General features: G+C 37.9%; 1 protein-coding gene across 2 annotated transcripts in view; it reads right to left on the reverse strand.

Moving 5' to 3' along the window:
• Positions 1-21,541, reverse strand: part of NAALAD2 (N-acetylated alpha-linked acidic dipeptidase 2) — a 55,429-nt gene extending 33,888 nt beyond the window's left edge. For both annotated transcript variants that reach the window (XM_090267798.1, XM_090267797.1), the window contains exons 1-6: positions 21,460-21,541; positions 20,676-20,787; positions 6,430-6,616; positions 4,076-4,177; positions 3,061-3,186; positions 1,143-1,329 (exon numbers count right to left, since the gene is read on the reverse strand). In XM_090267798.1, coding sequence (XP_090123924.1) covers positions 1,143-1,329; positions 3,061-3,186; positions 4,076-4,177; positions 6,430-6,616; positions 20,676-20,787; positions 21,460-21,541 — 796 coding nt within the window. The remainder of the gene's footprint in view (positions 1-1,142; positions 1,330-3,060; positions 3,187-4,075; positions 4,178-6,429; positions 6,617-20,675; positions 20,788-21,459) is intronic.
• Between the last annotated feature and the right edge of the window lie 528 nt (positions 21,542-22,069).

The following is a 22,069-nucleotide window of genomic DNA, read 5'->3' on the forward strand; positions in this document are numbered from 1 at the left end:
GATATGCATGATCTCTACTATGAAACTTTAAACATGCTGAGAGAAATTAAAGAATACCTAGATAAATGGAGAACTATACCACGGTCAGGAATCTGAAGATTCAAATTTTTTAAAGCTATTAATTGTCCCTAAAATGATCTACAGATTTAATTCAATCTCTTTCAACCTCCCAGGAGGAGGTTGTGGAAACTGGTAAACTGGTTCTAAAATTAAAATGGAATTGACCTAGAATGCTCACAAAACTTTGAAAAGAATTGCAACTTGGAGGACTCAAATTTCTATTAGAATATAATGCCAAAATGATTTATCATATAAGTGTTGGTAAGGATGTAGCAGTTGGAACATTCACACACTGCTGCCGGAATGTAAAATGGTACAAAGAGACTCGTATACAACTCTTCAGAGCAGCTTTATGTATAATAGTTTCCAAACTGAAAACAATCCAGATTTTCATCAAGTAAATGAATAAACAAACTAGTATATCTATTAAATGGAAAACTGCCCAACAAAAATGCAATGAATTATTGACACATTCTCAATATGGATGGACTGCAAAATAATTATGCAGACAGGAAGCAGATCACAGTAGTTTCCTAGGGATTAGCAGAGAGGGATCGGGAAGGGCTGAGACAGAGTCATTACAGAGATGAGAGGAAACTTTTGGGTTATGGATAAATTCATTATCTTGACTGTGGAGATGGTTACACAGATACCAAAACTTTTCACACTGTAGATATTAAATAACACACACCCACAACTCATTGGTATTTTTAAAAATAAAAATAAATGATCTAGAGAAGGATAAAATCATTAGGCAATTCAGAAACTTTACGTTCTAGTTTGGTAAGGGCAGTATTACTTTGGATATGAGGATCTGTGTTTCTGAACCTCCACTCTACTAAAGGTAGAGCAAGAACAGAGATAATTAAACTGACTTTCCCTTCTCGATGTCCACACCTCATGAAAAACTAAAACTAACACGTACAGGGAAATGCCTTTGAATTCTTAGCGACAGCACTCCAAAATATTATCATTGCACACAGTTTTAATGCTATTTTGTAGATGCTTGTTCTTATGTCTTTTATACAGGCAAGTACTATTTTTGCAAAAAGTGGGCAGACCATGACAGGCTCATCCATTACCTTTAGCTGGATAGCCTGGAGTGAGTGGGTCACCAGCACCATTCAGATTTAACACATTCCCTCGCTGGGCTGCGTTTCCAGGAAGGTTCCATCCTTTGGGATATGGCTGCACCTCAGGGGCAGAGTAGTCAGCTGGATCTGAGTACAAGATGATTCCAATGGCTCCTGCTGACATGGCATTTTTAACCTGCAGAGACAATATACAATGATGTAGAAATGGCAAATGATTGACTCATTCATCTAAGAGAAAATCAATTGAATAATGTAAGGAAATTTAGACACTGTGTTTTATCATGCTCTTACTCATTTTGTTCTCTTTGCCTTGAATATTATTTCTCTTCTGGGAGACCTAACAGTTATTCATTCTACACAACTGCAAACAAGTTATCGTTCCTGTGAAACATTCCTATTGTTCCTAAAACTGCAAAATTAATGTCTCTCTTTTTTATACTTCTATATTTTTGTACATATTTCTATGTTAGGGCAGATAAAAGTATTTTAAAATATCTTTTAAAGATCTTGCTCCCTTATGATTATGATTCTAAGAGATTAGTGTTATTAGTATTCACATTTTATGTAGAAGAAAACCCTGGCACAGAGGATATTTCTGAGAACCTGGACTGTGTCTTAATTACTTTTAACAGTCCACCCTCCAAAATCTGGCATATTATAGAGTAACCACCCTACAGTGTGTGGAACTAAATTAACTTAAAATACTATGCAGAATAGTCACAGTGTATGAAAAATTAACAGTGTTTTTGAAAACATTTTTCTAATAATCCAAATTGATCATGGATAAAAAAAAATCTACCGTATAAGATACTGAATTCTTCATTACCAGAAGTATTGTATTAAAAGATACCCATCAGTTTTGTTTAACTAAAACATTCCAAAATTCAGAAAGCACTCATATAATATTGGTGAAAGTGCAATCTGTCATAACTTTTTTGAAGGGTTATCAGATGCCTATCAAAACTTTGAAATAATATACAATATGATTCAGCCATTCAACTTCTAGGAGTCTATAGTACAAAAAATCTCCAAATGTTCAAGCACATATTGACAAAGATGTTCACAATGGAATTATTTGTAATAGTAACAAATTTAAGACACACCAAGCCATCTGTTGATAGAGTTAAATAAATTGCTTATCAATTCTGTGAAATACTATGTAGCCATCTAAAATAATGAGGTATTTACTTAATAAAGTTACATAGAAATTACTACGTACAAGTCACTATCTGATTTGTTTTCAAACATAAAGTCATTTAATCCTCATGAGGATTCTAAGAGATCAGTGTTATTAGCATTTCCATTTTACATATGAGGAAACACTGAGGTTAAGCAACCTGCTCACAGTACAAGATCTACAGAACAGGAAGCCCAGATTAGACCCAAACCCGGGTTTGGATCTTGAGTCCTATAGTCTTAACTATGAAAGAATACCCACGAGTTATTACTAAGTAAAAAAATAAAGTCATACAATATATAGTGTCTGATGTCCTCTTCATTAAAAAAATAATATATGTAAAATGATTATGGTGACATATACTTATATTCATATTTCATAGAATTAGGTCTGGAAAGAGCTGTTAAGATTGATTATGTCTGGGCAATGAAGTTGGGTAATACAGGAGAGCTTTTTATTTTTATTTTATATAAATTTCCTCCAATTAAATAAAAAGTAAATATTGCTTTGATAATAAAATTATTGAAAATAATTTTCCTGTTTAGATATGTAAGGTAACATAAAAACAGGATTTTCTGTGCAACCATGGAAATGTGTGTGTGTGTGTGTATACACATACATATATATATATATAGTGAAAGCAGTTCTGGAGATTGTGATGTAAGACGTTCATTTATATTTACAGGATATATCTTATCTTCTTCCCTCTAGAGAAACAAATAACAATACTTTATTTCCTCTGAAGATTTTCCCATATCTGGCAATAACAATCTTTCCCGTGCAGTTGATTCCCATTTCTCTTCCTAGTCTGAAAAAATCTTCAGTACGAGCATAGTTTACATATACAAGATCTCCCTGTAGGAAAAACAAACAAGAAAAACAACATATAATACTGCTCTAGTTAACGAGAAAATCAAAGAATAAGTTTGCATTACAAAACTGCATCATCAAAAGTTATCTCCTGGTTTGGGTTTTTTTAAATAGGTCCTTGCTCATTCTGTAGAAGTAGTCAGAATATACTTCAATATGCTCAAAAGTTTTAAAAATGACATGTAAAATATTTTAAAGCATGTGTTCTATTTTGAAGAAATTGTCAGTGTATACTGAGTCACAGGATATAAATAAAAGTCATTTTAAAATCCCAGCTATGCTTGCCCTTGATGGTATGGCCCAGTGGATTAAGTGCCAGCCTGCAAGCCAAGGGGTCACCAGCTTGATTCCTGGTCAGGGCACATGCCTGAACTGTAGGCTGGGTCCCCAGTTGAGGGTGCATGAGAGGCAACCACACATTAATGTTTCTCTCTCTCTTTCTCCCACCCTTCCCCACTCTATAAAAAAATAAATAAAATATTTTTTAAAAACCCCAACTATGCTTAATTTCCAAACATAGTGTTCATTTTTAAACTTCTGTAGTGTGATCTATAAAATCACACCAATAAGTCAGCCTATGAACAAAGGGAAAAAGCTTGTAAAAGCATCCATTGTCCTTACTAAATTAAAGGCATGTTCAGCAGTTTCTGCATTATTTCAAAGAGTAACCAGCAGCTGCTCCATCCAGCTCTGGCTTTTATGTATTTTTTTTTTCTTTCTGGTCTTCTTCTTTTTTATTTTTTAGGAAGCGTGTGCATAGCACTGAACCTCAAAGATCAGGATGTATGATCCTCCTAATGTCCTCGGTTTAGTCCTCCACATAAGTTTGATGTAATAAAGAAAGTTTTAATAAGAAAAATATCTTTCATTTTACCTCTGGCATGCCTTGCGCTGAGAAAGCATTATATGGTGGTACAATGTTTGTAACATTCTCGTATCCAGCTGGTGGTGGCTCAAAGTATGATGTTTTAAAAACCTAACAAGCATTGAAATACATGGAGTTAGAAAGGCATTTTCTAGATCGCTATTAAACAATAATGCATTTTGCCCTCAGGTATACACTTAAGACAGAGCATCCTGAAACTAGGTTCTGTGATCAAATAGATTAAATTCCACTGGCAACAATGAGAAAGCTTTATTATTGTTATTGTCTTCAAAATAGCAGAAAATTCTATAAATGCATGTTATTTCAGTAACTAAAAGATCCCATCTGAAGTATTAAAACAGGGTTTTGAAGGAGACATTCTCATCTTTGGGGGCCTGTTTTCTTTCATCTGCATTTAAATAATGTTTCCCTGTGTTTTATCCCTAGGATAGGGCTAGCCTCATTTCCTCCTCCCTTAGCTGTGAGATCCCATTGACTCTAAGTTTTATCCATACCTAGGAAAGTTATGATGACCAGCTTTCCAGACTCATATATTTAAGGGCCTGACAGGCATTTCTGCTAGCATGTCCAAATTCAACACCTTAAACTCTGAATTTATCTTCTCTCACCCCAGGCCTGCTTCTGGTTCCGTATTCCCTGCTTGTTAACACACTAGCTAGCTACCCACACCAGACACCTAGGAATCAAACTGAACTCTGTCCTCACCTCCTTCCTCCAATCACTAATCAGCACCTGCCAATATTGCTTCCTAACTATTTCTTAAATCTATCCCTCTTCCTCATTCCTGTTAACATCCTCATTCAGGGCTTCATCACCTTTTACCTGCACTATTGTCATAGGTGCCAACTTGAACTCCTTGCCTAGTCTAGGTCTAACGTGCAGACTGCTCAAACTCTAAAATGTCTCACTAGCCCTTCCATTGCTTGTCAATGGTTTCCATTGATTGAGCTTGAATTCCTTGCTGCTTAGGTCTATTAGCCCTTCTATGACCTGTCCCCGAAACACACACATTTGACCTCGAACAACACAGGGTTGAACAGCATGGGTCCACTTCTATGTGAATTTTTTCAGTAAATACATACAGTACTGTAAATGCATTTTCTCTTATACCTCACTTAATAACATTTTCTTTTTCTATCTTATTTTATTATAATAAAGTGTATAATACATATAACATACAAAATATGTGTTTATTGACTGTTTATGTTATCAGTAAGGCTTCCAGTGAACAGTAGGCTATGAGTGAAGTTTTGGGGAATCACAAGTTATACATGGATTCTTCAATCCATGTTGTCCAAGAGTCAACTGTATACTGATTTGTCTCTTATCATGGCTCACTTTGTATTTTATACTCTTGAAATACAGAAAATCTTTAAGTTCCTCCAATAATACTAAACTAGTATATGTCTCCAAGCTTTGTCAATATTTTCTATTCTGCCTAGAATTCTCTTATGTTGCTTTTTCATGGAATTAACCTTTTAGAATCTTTCATGTTTCACATATCAACTCTTTCAGGAAGCCTTCTCTGACTTCCAGGGAGATGTGGACAAAAGAAGGAGTTCTATGGAAAGTAACCTCACAGGGTGATCTGATCAGAAACTCCTAACTGGGCAGGTCATGGTGGGTAGTCACACCCTAGTGATATCTTTTTTTCCTTTAAAAAATATTTATTATTCCATTTAAATACAATGTTTACTTCCACATTTCTCCATAATTATCTTCTGTAAAAATAGGCATATATATTTTTTGTAAAAAGTTTATCTTTAAGCCGTGTCCTATTATTTCTATGCATCTTGGTTAACACACCTTTGAAATTACTGCCCTCAAGAGAGCACATAATCTGGTTAATTATCCTGAATTCAATCTACACTTTGTTTTCTCACACTTCTATGTAATCTTCCTTATGTTTCCTTCTTAATTTCAAATGCATAAAAAGCTGCAACCCAGCATATGCCATCAGTTTGGCTCAAATAAACTCATAAAACTTCTCTACAGGTTTGGATGTTCTTATGTCAGTGCCAGGCCAAGTGGCCCTTTTCATTGTAGATAAAGAACCCTAATCATACTCTTTATAGTACTTACTATATTGATTTTAAATATGTGTTCTAATGTCTGCCTCACCTTACTTAAGCAAAGGAACCATGTCCTAGTCTTCATTCTGGTCTCAGGACCTATCCCTGCGCCTAACACATAGTAAACACTCAATAATTAACTCATTAACTTTTCTAGAAAATGAGTTCCACTGCACTATGAACAAATTTATTTTTACTTGACTCTAAATTTCAATTCACATAAATAGGTGGAGCTGTGAAGTATGAGAAGTACCAACAATTCTACATCACCTCAGTTCCATGTTCATCCATGATTGATATATAGTTGGCATTTGTCCCATTAGGGTAAGATAAGAGAACATCATAATGAACCAACTTGGCTGAGTCCAGTCCAAATTTCTTCCACTGGGTTTGGATTTTCTTGGCAAGCAGTAAATTTTGTTCTGTTCCAGCCAGATGAGGGAGCTTTGTAAAAGAACTAAAATGAAAATAAAATACAAAGGAGAGTTAAAGACTACTATATACAAGTGATGTGCCTAAGAACTATTCTAGATGCATTACTCATACTTTAGGCATTAATTTATCATTTCTATATCAGAGGTGTATTAATCCTGCTAGCATTATCGATTTCTAGTGATGGGGAGCAAAATTTGCCACCCCAAAATGTGCCTTTGGGGATATTGATTATTTTAGGCTGGTTATTTTCAAGAAATAAAAACCTCAGAAGAAAACCTTTGGGCTTCCCCCTTTTGGCCTAAAAGAATTTAGATAGAGGACCTGCTCTAGGACAGGAGATATCATTATAGATAACTATAGTTTGATATTAACTAAGTGTGATAGACATAGACAGTGGGGAACCTAACAAGACCCATCTTATGTGTCCCATTGTTAAAGATAGCCCAGAAAACATGTATTTACCAAACATTTCCTTTTCTGTCTCCATGCGAATTGCCTTCCTGCCCTTTGAAGTCCTAAACCACAAATACCCCTTCTCCTTAGCTCAAGATGGACTATAGGCCTTCACTGCCTGATCTGTGCTCGGGCCCTGTATTCTTATAGAATCCCTGTGTATACACATGTATTAAATGTGGTTATTTTTTTCTTGTTACTACATCTCATCTGATTATTAATCTAGACAGAAGACCTTAGAAAGGTAAGAGGAAATGTTCTTTTTCTGCCCCAACCCCAGTTTTTAAATGTTTGTGTGTAATTGTATTTTTTACATTATGCTCCCCTGGAAAAGAACATATTCCATGGTAAACACATACAATCAGCAGAGGCTCAGGTATGAGAAAACACCCTGGACAGACACACCTCTGTACCAATGGCATGCCTTCTTGCTGCTTATCAGTAAATGAGGAAATTTTGAAAAAAATTAAAATGTTTAACATATGTCTACTGTTGTTTTATTATATTGTATGCAATTATTTATCTCATTATACAGAATTACACAACAGAGGTTTGTTGAATTGAATTTGGGCAGTGTTCTCTTGGTTCTGGATTTAAACGATTTGAAACATTTAAGTAACCTCACAAACGTAGTCCTTAATGAGATATACTTTGCTTGAGGTAAATATTTTAAAAATTTTCCAAACCCCTTCCCCCTATCAGGAGAGCAATAACACTTTTGTAAATTGGTTTTCTAGTCAACCATAGAATAAAAAATAAAAACGTAAAAGTGAAATTAACATTTATTAAAAACTTACTATATGCCAGGAACTTGACCAGGTACTGTCACATGGGTTATCCCATTTAATCCTCACAACCCTTCTTCCACTCTTCCCATTTTCAAAATGAGGAAAAAAGAGTACTTAAAGAACTTGCTCACAACTTCACACCTATTGAATACCAGGACTAAAATCTGAAAGTTGTAGCTGTTTTACCTTAATAAACAGTGATTATTTTAAAAACATTTGTCTGATATTTTTCAGTTGCTTAAAATTCTTCTGTGGCTCCCTACCTCTGCATTATTAGTTCATACTCCAACATGGCATATGGGGCTCTTTTTTTTTCTTTTCTTTTTTTTCTTTAGTTTTTAATCTTCATCTGAGGATATGCTTAGAGAAAGGAAGGGAGAGAGAAACACCAGCTTTCCTCCCATATGTACCCTGATCAGGAATTGAACCCTCAACCTTTTGTTGTACAGTCCGATATTCCAACCACCCAAGCCACCCAACCGCCAGGGCTGGGTCTCTTTTTCATATAATCCACCTTGCAGCTTCATGTTCCACTACTCTCCTTATAAATTTCTCCACTCTATATCATCTAGTAGATTCAATTTTCTCCTGAAGTGACCAACTTGTAGCCTTTGCACGAGGTCTTCTCTCAAACATAAATGTCCTATTTACCTGAACCTCCTTCTATCATCACTTCACCTTTCCCTTCTGCAGGCTATTAATCAGCCATTAGGACTTCCTCAAGCCTCTTTCTCCTTGGTGAAGACTTCCCTTTCTATAGCATTAAATCAAAACTGCATGTTACAGATATTAATACCTTATACAATATTTGAAAAAACTTAACATATTTATAGACCAAAATTATTTTTTATGTATAGAAAAGAAAAACAGTGAGGTTGAGAATATTTTATTTCTACTTTAGATAATTTGTAATTGTTTCATTTTCCACAGAGAGCAGGTAACATCCTTTTATTTAGGAAACATAAATATGTTTTCTTAAGTTAAAATCAAAGACTAACCATGAACCTTTGCCTCCCATCTTTTAGAGAACCCACTGGAACAAAATAAAGAAGTGCAAAAAGAGCTCTAGGTGTTAACCTACTCACATTGTAATGTTGAGGACAAACAAGTACAAACCACAACAGCTAAGTCCTCTTTTGTGTTTCTTCTAACAGAGGGAAGCTTTTGGGGGAAGATCTCAGCTGAATTCTTCTCTTATTTCATTAGGTGTAATAGGGTCACATACCCCTTTCTCAAACTAACCATTGCCAGAGGGAAGGGCTGGAAAGTAATGCTTACTAAGCACATGCCCTCCTAAATGAAAGCAAGCACGCAACAGTTAAGGATCTACCAACAAGAAAGTGCCTGGAGAAAAATTTAAAAAATAAAACAAAATAAAAAAACAAGCAAACAACTAGAACAGGAACAGAATCATGGGTATGGGGGTCATTTGGAGGGTTATCAGCTGGGAGGGGGAAGGGGGAGAAAAGGGGAAATGGTGCAGGGATCAAGAAGCATAATTGGTAGGAACAAAATGACAGGGGAATATAAAGTACAGTACAGTAAAGGTAATGGAGAAGCCAAAGAACTTACATGCACAACCCATGGGCATGAAATAAGGCGGGGCTTGCTACAGGAAAGAGGGTACTGGGCAGAGGGGGGAAAATGGGGAAAAATTGGGCCAACTGTAATAGCATAATCAATAAAATATACTTTAAAAAAAACAAAATCACAATAAGGTATCACTATGCATCTGTCAGAATAAATAAAATTTAAAAGTGATAATGCCACTGGGAAACATAAAATAATACAGCCATACAATATAGTAGTTTGGCAGACTCTTTTAAAGCTAAAAATGTACAGCCTAGCAATTTTCAGTTTTGGACACTTATCTCAGAGAAATGAAAGCCTACAATTACATAAAACCTGTACACAAATGTTAATACCCCAAAACTGGGAAAAATGGCACTGTCCCTCAATGAGTGTAAAGTTAAATGTAGTACATCCCTCAAGATGAATAAGAGAAGGAATTGACCCACTATTTAAAAAATGTTACTTCACTTCCAAGTTCATTTGTAGAGTCAATGCAGTTTTAATCAAAATTCCAGTAGGCTTTTTTTTTTTAGAAATTAGAAGCTGACTTTAAAATGTACTTGAAAACAGAACTTACTGCCAAGATGGAGGCCTAGCTAGACATGCTGTATCTCCCTCCACAACTAAGAAGGAATACAACTACCTCAAAACTAGAGACAACCAGGAGATCCAAGATGGCGGAGGAGTAAGTGGAAGCTACACTAACCTCCTCCCAGGACCAGTCTGGATTTACAACTTAATTTTGGAGAAATCATCTGGAATAACCAACGGAACACTAGCTGGAAAGAAGTCTTATAACCACGGAGAGACAGAAAAGGCCGCTACATCACAACGTGACCGGTAGGGAGTGCGGAGACGCAGAAGGGCTGGCTGGGCTCACACGGGTGGCTGCTGAAGGGACTGAGAAACAGCTCAGCAGCCGGGGATTCCCCCTGAGAAGGGCAGGGTCTAAACCCCCAGCTGGGCTTCCCAGCCTACAGCGACAGAGTGGAAAGTAAAATAGTATCAGCTGTGAAAAGCGAAAAGCCACAGGCTTTCTTGCTAGCCGGAGAGAAACAGCAGGAGAAAAAGAGCTCTTAAGTGGATCACATACGAAAATATTTTGGCCACCACTTACCCTGGGCTCAAGCAGAGGGAAGGCAGAGAGGACTGGAGACACTTGGGGAGAATTTGGCACGGTGGCTTTGAGGGGAGAACTGGAGGAGCAGCTGACTGGGTCCCAGTGCTGACTCATCCCCAGTACTGCGGGTAGACCATTCCCCTCCAAGTGGCGTCAGCCTGAGGGGAAGCAAAAGCCCTGCCTGCAGGAATTAAGCTGCCACACCCACAGTCCTTAAGCCTGACAGCTAATCACAGATTGAATAGATTAACAATCAAAGAAGACAGACAACAACAGTAGATCCCTGGAAGTCTCCAACAGGCTGCCTAGGGCCAGACTGGTACATGATCTGACGCCACCAGAGGCAGATCCAGGAAGTGCAGATCATTACAAGAAGCACCAACAAACAATAGGAGTCAAAAAAATGGGGAGACAGAGAAACAACCTCCCATCAAAAGGAAAGGTAGAATCCCCAGAAAGAGTGCTAAATGAAATAGAGGGGAGCGAACTATCAGATATGGAATTCAAAACATGGATTATGGAGAAGCTGAATGAGCTCAGCGGAAACTTCAAAGAACTCCAGAAAAACTACAAGGAACTCACAGAAAATTACGTGAGCATGAAAAAGGACATAGAAGCTATCAATAAGAGCCAGGAGGAAATGAAAAATACGATCTCTGAATTGAAGAACACAGTAGAAGGAATTAAAAGCAGGCTAGAGGAAGCAGAAGATCGGATCAGCGAGCTGGAGGACAACCTACACAAAAACTCCCAGACAATGCAACAAAATGAAAAAAGACTGAACAAGACTGAAGAGGTTCTAAGACAGCTGCAGGACAACATGAAACGTAATAATATCCGTATCATAGGAATTCCAGAAGGAGAAGAAGAAGAGCAAGGGATAGAAAACCTCTTTGAAAAACTAATGACAGAAAACTTTCCTAACATGACGAGAGAAAGAGTCACGCAAGTCCAGGAAGCACAGAGGGTCCCAATGAAGATGAACCCCAACAGGCCCACCTCAAGACACATCATAATTAAAATGGCAACATTCAAAGACAAAGAGAGGATCCTAAAAGCAGCAAGAGAAAAACAACTAATAACATACAAGGGTACTCCAATAAGGCTATCATCAGATTTCTCAGCAGAAACACTACAAGCCAGAAGGGAATGGCAAAAAGTATTCCAAGCAATGAAAAACAAAGGCCTACAACCTAGAATACTATACCCAGCAAAGCTCTCATTCAAAATGGAGGGTGAAATAAGGAGCTTCCAAGACAAAAGAAGGCTAAAAGAATACATCTCCACCAAACCAGCAATGCAAGAGATGCTAAAAGGTCTGCTCTAAGAAGATAAAGAAACAGAGAGAGACAGAGAAGAACACGAGTACAAAGGGGAAAAATGACAATGAATAAGTACTTATCGGTAATAACCTTAAATGTAAATGGATTAAATGCTCCAATTAAAAGACATAGGGTAGCTGAATGGATTAGAAAGAATGACCCACATATATGCTGTCTACAAGAGACCCACCTTAGAACAAAAGATCTACACAGACTGAAAGTAAAGGGATGGAAAAATGTATTCCAAGCAAATGGACATGAAAAAAAAGCCGGGGTAGCAATACTTATATCAGACAAAACAGATTTCACAGCAAAGTCCATAAAAAGAGACAAAGAAGGGCATTTCATAATACTTAAGGGAAAAATCCATCAAGAAGATATAACCCTTATAAATATATATGCACCAAACTTAGGAGCACCCAAATATGTAAGGAAACTTTTGAAAGACTCCAAGAAAGATATAGACAACAACACACTCATATAGGGGACTTTAACACCCCATTGTCAACAATGGACAGATCTTCGAAGCAAAGAAACACCAAAGATATGGAGGCACTGAACAACACCCTAGATCAAATGGACTTAGTCGATATATATAGAAGTTTTCACCCCAAAGAAGCAAAATATACATACTTCTCAAGTGCACATGGAACATTTTCAAAGATAGACCACATGGTAGGACACAAAACAAGCCTTAACAAATTCAAGAAAATTGAAATTATATCAAGCATCTTCTCAGATCACAATGGCTTAAAATTGGAAATCAACCTCAAGGAAAAAACTCAAAAACATTCAAACTCATGGAGAATGAATAACATGCTATTAAATAATGAATGGGTTAACAATGACATCAAGGAAGAAATCAAAAAGTTTCTGGAAACTAATGATAATGAACACACAACAACCCAAAACCTATGGGATACAGCGAAAGCAGTCCTAAGAGGAAAGTTCATAGCAATACAGGCCTACCTAAAAAAGCTAGAGGAATATCTAATAAAAAATTTAACCTTACAGCTACAAGATCTAGAGGAAGAACAACAAGCAAAGCCCAGATCAAGTAGAAGGAAGGAAATCATCAAGATCAGAGCAGAATTAAATGACATAGAGTCTAAACTAACAATTCAAAAGATCAACAAAAGTAGGAGCTGGTTCTTTGAAAAAATAAACAAAATTGACAAGCCTTTAAGCAGGCTCATCAAGAAAAAAAGAGAGAGGACCCAAATAAATAAAATCAGAAATGAAAGAGGAGAAATCACAACTGATACCACAGAAATACAAAGGATTATAAGAAATTATTATGAACAACTGTATGGCAAGAAATTTGACAACCTAGAGGAAATGGACAGATTCCTGGAAACCTATAGTCTTCCCAAACTGAATCAAGAAGAAGCAGAAAGTCTGAATAGACCAATAACAGCTAGTGAAATTGAAGCAGTAATCAAAAAACTCCCAGCACACAAAAGCCCTGGACCAGATGGCTTCACAAGTGAATTCTACAAAACATTTAGGAAAGAACTAACTCCTATCCTTCTCAGACTATTCCAAAAGATACAAGAAGAGGGAAGACTGCCAAACTCATTCTATGAAGCCAGTATAACCCTAATTCCAAAACCAGGTCAAGACACAACAAAGAAAGAAAACTACAGGCCAATATCGCTGATGAACATAGATGCTAAAATCCTCAACAAAATATTGGCAAACCGGATCCAGCAACACATTAGAAAGATCATACACCACGATCAAGTAGGATTCATCCCAGGGATGCAAGGATGGTTTAACATTCGTAAATCAATAAACGTAATACACCACATAAACAAAATGAAAGACAAAAACCACATGATCATATAAATAGATGCAGAAAAAGCATTTGATAAAGTACAACATCCATTTATGATAAAAACTCTCAGCAAAATGGGAATAGAGGGAGCCTACCTCAACATAATAAAGGCCATATATGAGAAACCTGAAGCCAACATCATACTCAATGGGCAAAAACTGAGAGCATTCCCCCTGAGATCAGGAACAAGACAAGGATGTCCGCTCTCCCCACTCCTATTCAACATAGTCTTGGAAGTTCTAGCCACCGCAATCAGACAAGAAAGAGAAATAAAAGGCATCCAAATTGGAAAAGAGGAAGTAAAACTGTCATTATTTGCAGATGACATGATAGTGTACATAGAAAACCCTATAGACTCCACAAAAAAACTACTCGACCTAATAAGTGAATTCGGCAAAATAGCAGGATACAAAGTCAATATTAAGAAATCAAAGGCATTTTTATACACCAACAATAAAAACTCAGAGATAGAAACTGAAAGAAAAATTCAATTTACCATAGCAACAAGAAAAATAAAATACCTAGGAATAAACTTAACCAAGGAGGTAAAAGACCTGTACTCAGAAAACTACATAACATTGAAGAAAGAAATTAAAGAAGATACAAATAAATGGAAGCATATACCATGCTCATGGATGGGAAGAATCAACATCATTAAAATGTCCATACTACCCAAAGCAATTTATAGATTCAATGCAATCCCTATTAAAATACCAGCAACATATTTCACAGACCTAGAACAAATACTTCAAAAATTTATATGGAACCAAAAAAGAGCCCGAATAGCCACAGCAATTTTGAGGAAGAAGAACACAGTAGGAGGAATCACAATACCTGATATCAAACTATACTACAAGGCCACGGTAATCAAAACAGTCTGGTACTGGCATAAAAATAGACATATAGATCAATGGAACAGAATAGAGAGCCCAGAAATAAACCCAGGTTCATATGGTCAACTAATATTTGACAAAGGGGGAAAGAACATCAAATGGAGTGAAAAGAGCCTCTTCAACAAATGGTGTTGGGAGAACTGGACAGGGACATGCAAAAAAATGAAACTAGACCACCAACTTACACCATACACCAGAATAAACTCAAAATGGATCAAAGACTTAAATGTAAGCCGTGATACCATAAAAGTCCTAGAGGAAAAAATAGGCAGGAAAATTTCAGATATCCCACGTAGCAACATTTTCACTGATATATCTCCTAAGGCAAGGGAAATAAAGGAAAGAATAAACAAATGGGACTACATCAAACTAAAAAGTTTCTGCTCAGCTAAAGAAAACATCAGCAAGATGAAAAGGAAACCAACCATATGGGAAAATATATTCGCCAATGACATCTCAGACAAGGGATTGATCTCCAAAATATATAAAGAACTCATACGACTCAACACCAAGAAGACAGACAACCCAATTAAAAAATGGGCAAAGGACCTGAACAAACACTTCTCCAAAGAAGACATACAGAGGGCCCATAGACATATGAAAATATGCTCAACATCACTAGCCATCAGAGAGATGCAAATAAAAACCACAATGAGATACCACCTCACACCAGTCAGAATGGCCATAATCAACAAATCAACAAACAACTTGTGCTGGAGAGGATGCGGAGAAACGGGAACCCTGGTGCATTGCTGGTGGGAATGCAGACTGGTGCAGCCACTATGGAAAACAGTTTGGAATTTCCTCAAAAAACTAAAAATGGAACTGCCTTTTGAACCAGCAATTCCATTACTGGGATTATATCCGAAAAATCCTGAAACACCAATTCAAAAGAACCTATGCACTCCAATGTTCATAGCAGCACTATTTACAATAGCCAAGTGCTGGAAACAACCTAAATGCCCATCTGTAGATGAGTGGATCAAAAAACTGTGGTACATTTACACAATGGAGTTCTATGTAGCAGAAAGAAAGAAGGAACTTCTACCATTTGCAACAACATGGATGGAACTAGAGAGAATTATGCTTAGCGAAATAAGCCAGGCAACGAAAGAAAAATACGTTATGCTGTCACCTATTACAGGAAACTAATGAACAACACAAACAAATGAGCAAAATTGAACCAGAGGGCATAAGCCTATGACCGCATTACCTGAGTGATTGTCTGTACGCATAAGCCTCACTTAATCCTCTCTGCAGCGCTGCCTCCAGAGACTCAACAGTTTGGCTGAACTAAATGGCTGGGTTGGTGAAGAATGGGGTGGTCTGTGGGCCTCACTTTAAAACCGGTTTCTCTTTTCTATCCTAATGGCTTGGACAGAAAGGGCGCAGAGGTCTGAGAGGGGGGAAACATAAACTATTTCCCTCAGCCCAAACTAAATAAAATGGGCAAAAGGGTTTTGGACAGGAGAGATGTGCCTAGCACACCTTCCTCCAAAGAAGCCCTTTTTTTTTTTTTTCTCCTAATGTGGAACATTGAAAAATTAATCCCTGCCTTTTGCCACCTAGTAGTTATGGATTGAATGATGCTTTTTAACCCTTTTTGCCAAATCTGTTGCCCCCAGAACACAACAAGGATGCCAGCCTGCTAAACCAAGCACGCCGTTGTCCGGAGACAGCCAACTGACCTGGAGTCTGCATGATCCTTCCCCATGTGGGAAGGCCACCCTCCCCTCCACACCCCCACTCTTATTAGGGATTTCTGGACCCAAGGGTAGGTAGGACGACGACCATGTCCAGCTTGAAGCAGCTAGAGGAGCTTGAGACCTTCGCCCATTGTCCTTTACAAGATTACAAAGGGTCTTAATATCTGAGAGGGAGGGATAGTTATTTTTTACGAACCATGGGTATGGACTTGGGGGGGGGATGCTGGGGGACGGAGATACTGGGTGGAGGGGAGTAAAGGGGAAAAAATTGGAACTACTGTAACAGCATAATCAATAAAATATACTTTAAAAAAAAAAAAAAAAAAAAAAAAACTAGAGACAACCAGAAGTTCTAGAAAATCGAGCTGCATGGAAGTCCAACAAACAAAGATATAAAGAAGAAATACTCATCCAGACAGGTAGGAGGGCCAGAGCTGGGGTGGAGAGGATGCAGTGTGGCAGTGGTGGTGGCAGTGGCAGCTGCAGGCTAGTGGAAAGCACAGTCATACATTTTAAAAAGTAGAGAGGGACACCTGGAGAGCACTCCCAGCACCAGACCAGACCGCACAGCTCACGGTTCCAGCGCAGGGGAAAATAAAGCCTCGTTGCTTCTGACTGTGCAAACCAGTGGGGGATGGGGTGGAGGAAGAAACTGCTGGTCTTTCAGTAGAGTCTACTTGTTTAAAGGGCTGCCACAGTCCTAGATCATCCACAGACCCACCCACTCTGGGAACGATGGCCACGACAACAGCTAAAGATGCACCAGTCCCATAAGGGAAGCAGGAGAAGTGCCTGGAAAAGTGGAGAGTGTTGAGCAAGTGGCATTGTTGACCCTCAGATCCCTACCCCAAACACAGTGCCACAGCATGGTGAAACAGGTCGCCCTGTACTGACGAATACTGAAGGCTCCAACCCTTACAACATAACAGGTGCAACAGCTCTATCTAAGACACAGAGGCAAACAAACACACCAGCCTGTCAAGATGAGGAGACAGGAGTATGGCCCAAAAGACAGAATGGATCAAGGTCCCGGTGGGAGAACTAAGCTATGAGGAGATAGCCAACCTAACAGATGTAGAGTTCAAAACACTAGTGATACAGATGCTCACAGGCTTAACAGATATGCTTAAATATGGCAAATGCATAAGGGAAGAAATTAAGGCTATGCTAAATGAAACAAAGGAAAATCCATACAAAACCAATGGTGAAGGAAAGAAACCGGTGTTCAAATCAATGATTTCAAACATAAGGAAGAAAAGAACAATCAACCAGTACAGAATGAGGAAACAAAAATTGAAAAAAATGAGGAGAGGCTCAGTAACTTCTGGAACAACTTTAAACATGCCAACATCTGAATCATAGGGGTGAGAAGGAGAAGAGGAAGAGCAAGAAATTGAAAGCTTATGTGAAAAAATCATGGAGAAAAATTTCCCAAATTTGGCAAAGGAAATAGACATACAAGTCCAGGAAGCACAGAGAGTTCCAAACAAGCTAGAACCAAAGAGGACCACACCAAGACACATCATCATTAAAATGCCAAAGGTTGAAGATAAAGAATCTTAAAAGAGCAAGAGAAAAGCAGAGAGTTATCTACAATGTGGTGCCTATAAGACTATCAGCTGATTTCTCCAAAGAAACTTTCCAGGCAAGAAGGATTGGCAAGAAGTATTCAATGAGATGAAAAGCAAGGACCTACAACCAAAATTACTCTGTCCAGCAAAGCTATCATTTAGAATGCAAGGGCAGATAAAGTGCTTCCCAGACAAGGTAAAGCTAAAGGAATTCATCACCAAGCCATTATTATATGAAATGTTAAAGGGACTTATTTAAGAAAAAGAAAATTAATACTATGAACATTAAAATGACAACATACTCACAATTATCAACAACTGAATCTATAAAATACAAACTAAGTAAACAACCAGAATAGGAACAGAATCATAGGTATGGGGATCATTTGGAGGGTTATCAGCTGGGAGGGGGGAGGGGGAGAAATGGGGAAATGGTGCAGGGACTAAGAAGCATAATTGGTTGGTACAAAATAAATAGGGGGAAGTTAAGAATAATATAGGAAATGGAGAAGCCAAAGAACTTATATGCATTACCCATGGACATGAACTAAGGAGGGTGGGATTGCTGGAGGGAAGAGGGGTACTGGGAAGAGGGGAGCAAAGGGAAAAGAAATTGGGACTACTGTTAACAACATAATCAATAAAATATACTTTAAAAATTTACTTGGAAACACAAATGACTGAAAATAGTCAAACCAATTTTTAAGCAAACAAAATGTAGGATTAACTCTACCAGATTTTCAGACTTACTATTAAACTATACTAAAAATATAGTGCAGTATAGAGATACATAAATCAAGAGATCATTATTGGAAGGAAATATATAATCCAAAAACAGGCCACATACTTTATGGTCAAGTGATTTTGAACAAATATGCCAAGAAAAAGTAATGGTAAAAGTTTTTTTTTTTCCAACATATGTTGTAGGAATAAAGTAATATTTGTATTTGAAAAAACGTTAACTTTTACCTCATACTAAAATTAACTCGAAGTGTATTACTGACCTAAATGTGCAAGCTAAAATTATAAAACTTCTGAAAGAATAGAAAAATATCTTCCCAAATTCTCATAGGCAAAGTTCAATAGCACCTAGAATATGAAACATAAAACAAAAATTACTCAACTGAACTTAAAAATTTCTGCCCTTCTAAAACTCCACTAAGTAAACAAAAAAGGCCAACCATAAAACAGAATATCCACAATACATGTTTGACAAAGGTATTATATCCAGAATAAAGAAATCCTACAACTCAATAAGAAAACAAAACAATTTAAAAATAGAAAAATATTTAAGGAGGGACTTTATAAAAGAAGATATACACCTGGCTGGGGTAACTCAGTGGACTGAGCACAGGCCTGCAAACCAGAGATTGCTGGTTCGATTCCCAGTTCAGGGCACACATCTGGGTTGCAGGTCAGGTCCTCAGTTGGGGAGCACAAGAGGCAACCACACATTAATGTTTCGATCCCTCTCTTTCTCCTTCCCTCCACCTCTCTCTAAAAATAAATAAATAAAATCTTAAAAAAAAAAAAAGAAGATATGCAACTATCCAATAAGCACATGAGAAGATGCTTTAAATAAGGGAAACGCAAATTAAAAGCACAATGAAGTGCCACTCATACCCATTGGAATGGTTAAGATTACAACATGTTTATTAACAATACTAACTGTTGGCCAGGATGAGGAGCGATGGTACATTCGGACATGATCAGCAGCAATGGAAAATAGTACAGTCCCTTTTGAAGTCTGGCATTTTCTTTAAAAAATTAAACATGTTTATCATTCAAAACAGCCATCCAAGAGAAATGAAAACATATGTACACACAAAATCTTGTAAACATAAGCTCATAGCAGTTTTATTCACAATAATCAAAAACTAGAAACTCAAATGTCCATCACCTACACAATGTATGTAGTACATTCAATGTAATACTACTCAGCAGTAAAAAGCAATAAATTTACTGTATAATTCCACTTATATAAAATTCCAGAAAAGGAATTCATAGTGACATAAAACTGATCAGTGCTTATCTAGGACCAGGATTGAAGGGAGGAATAAACTGTAAAGGCCATGATGTAAATTTCTGTATTAAGATTGAGGAGGTGGTTTGTTGGGTATATTATACATCTGTCAATACTTGCAAATTCTAGGTTTTACATGGAAGCAGTTTATTTTATGTAAATTATACTTTAGTAAAGCTGGGGTATTTTTTATGATAGTCCTTTGAATTCTAAACATCGAAATAAATGTCATGGTGATTGCCTTCAAGGAGTTCATATTCACTCCCCCAAATATCACTTTTTTCATGCTTGAGACTGGTGGATTTTCACTGATTCCCTCGCTTTCCTTTTGTCGTATTTGTGTTCCTTATATTTGCAACATGAGAGAGAGGCTTAATCTGTGGCAGAAAGAATCTGAAACTTGATCCTCCTTTCCTCGAAATCAGAGTTTACAAGAAGTTATCTTCCTGGCAGAACATAATGTTTACATAACATTGCTGATTAAACCCACGCAGTGAGGAACAAAAAATAACATTCAGTTGCAGCCCAAAGCTGCATGAAATTGAAACATCTCTTAATAAAGCAATCAGATAATTTTTCTGTAGATGAAGTTAGGGAAGAAAGACTCCTGCAACATTCAAATAGATTTTACCCTAAGAGTTGTTTAGGGACTTTTTAAACCACCATGAATGAATAGGATATATAATTTCACATAAAGAAGACTGCCCATATGAATATAACCGGTTTTAATATACTCCTCACTCTGCAATATTTTAAACACTTTGTTTTAAAGATCAAATATGCAAAACAAACTTACCGAAGAAATGATTTAATATTTTCAGCTTTCATCTCGGACACCAGGTTCCGCCGTATACTTTGATGATAGCGCAGTGTAGTGGCTGTTTCTTTGAGAGGTTTACTAAACCAGCCTAGGGGGAGAATACACATATGCACATATACATACCATGTATACACATAATTGCTTTAGACTTTTATAGAAGCTAGAAGCCAAAAATAACCCTTCCCTAAGAAATACGATAGGTCATTGTGAACTTTACAGGTATATATTCACATTAAATGCAGGGAACCTTCCAATTCTGATGTATACTGTAATTCTGAGTTGATTAAAATGAGTTTTATATGAGGGAAGTTCTTTTCTTTTTTCCACGTTAGGCATCAAGGCAAGGACCTTTGTCTTGTTCTGTGCTAGGGAAATAGTGTTTCAGCACAGTGCCTCACACACAGGGAGCTTCCACAAATATTTAATTAATAAATGATCAGGGGAGGGCAGTTTTTGCAGTCCTCCACATATTAATTACAAGCTTGGCTCATTAATAATGCTTGTTTTCGTACCTGCGGACAGTAACAATTCTTTCCAACAGCCCTTATCAGTACCCTGACTCAGCGAGCATCGAATAAATCTGGATTTCAGCCACACTTTAGTAGGAAGGCCCAAACGCACTCCATTCGATTTCCAGTTTGGCTGAAACTCCGGGAGTTCTGACCACTCCGACTGAGACTGAGCCCAGCACAGCACAACCCGGTCTTCTCCGCGGAGGAGCGGCTGCCCGGGGCTGGGAGGAAGGGGTTTGTACACTTACCCACCATAAATCCTGCAAGGAAAGACGCCAGCGCTGCAGCCAAGCACATCCAAAGGTACAGACGACCCGTGGACTTCGCCATGGCTTTTTCCCGACTGAGCTTGAAGCGCAGGCTGCTGTAAGGGGCTTGGGAAGTGCAGATGAACCGAGAGAGCGCGCGTGGGGACGTGGGGAGCATCCAAGCTCCCGCGGGGCGTGGCCACCGCTCACCATGGCCCCGCCCTACAGGTTCCTCCAGGGAAGAGTTAAAACCTGCATGAAACGACTCCTGGCTCCTTGAGTCCTTCGGGGGCTTCGAGGGGAGAGAGAAAGCCCTGCGGGGGAAGCAAACATTCTTCTTGTTGACTGGCGACTTTCAGTCTGTTGATCTTACGGTAACCCGGACAAAGTGTACGGTGGGGGCTACTGAAAACGTTCCTACTTGTTTCCTAAAGAACTCTTGTTCACCTGCCTCCCTGCCACCCCCATTCTAGGAATTGCTGAGTTTCAGCTGGAAATGCATTTAAGTCCTTCTTTTCCTTCCCTGTAGATTACCCTGCTGCCCCCTAATTTCTAAGTGGTGACATTTGGGAAGCATTTGGGGTCCTGGTTGCTCCACTATAACGCAGGA

This window comes from Furipterus horrens, unplaced genomic scaffold (assembly GCF_987537825.1).
Source record: "Furipterus horrens unplaced genomic scaffold, mFurHor1.1.pri manual_scaffold_2, whole genome shotgun sequence".
Taxonomy (NCBI): Eukaryota; Metazoa; Chordata; class Mammalia; order Chiroptera; family Furipteridae; genus Furipterus; species Furipterus horrens.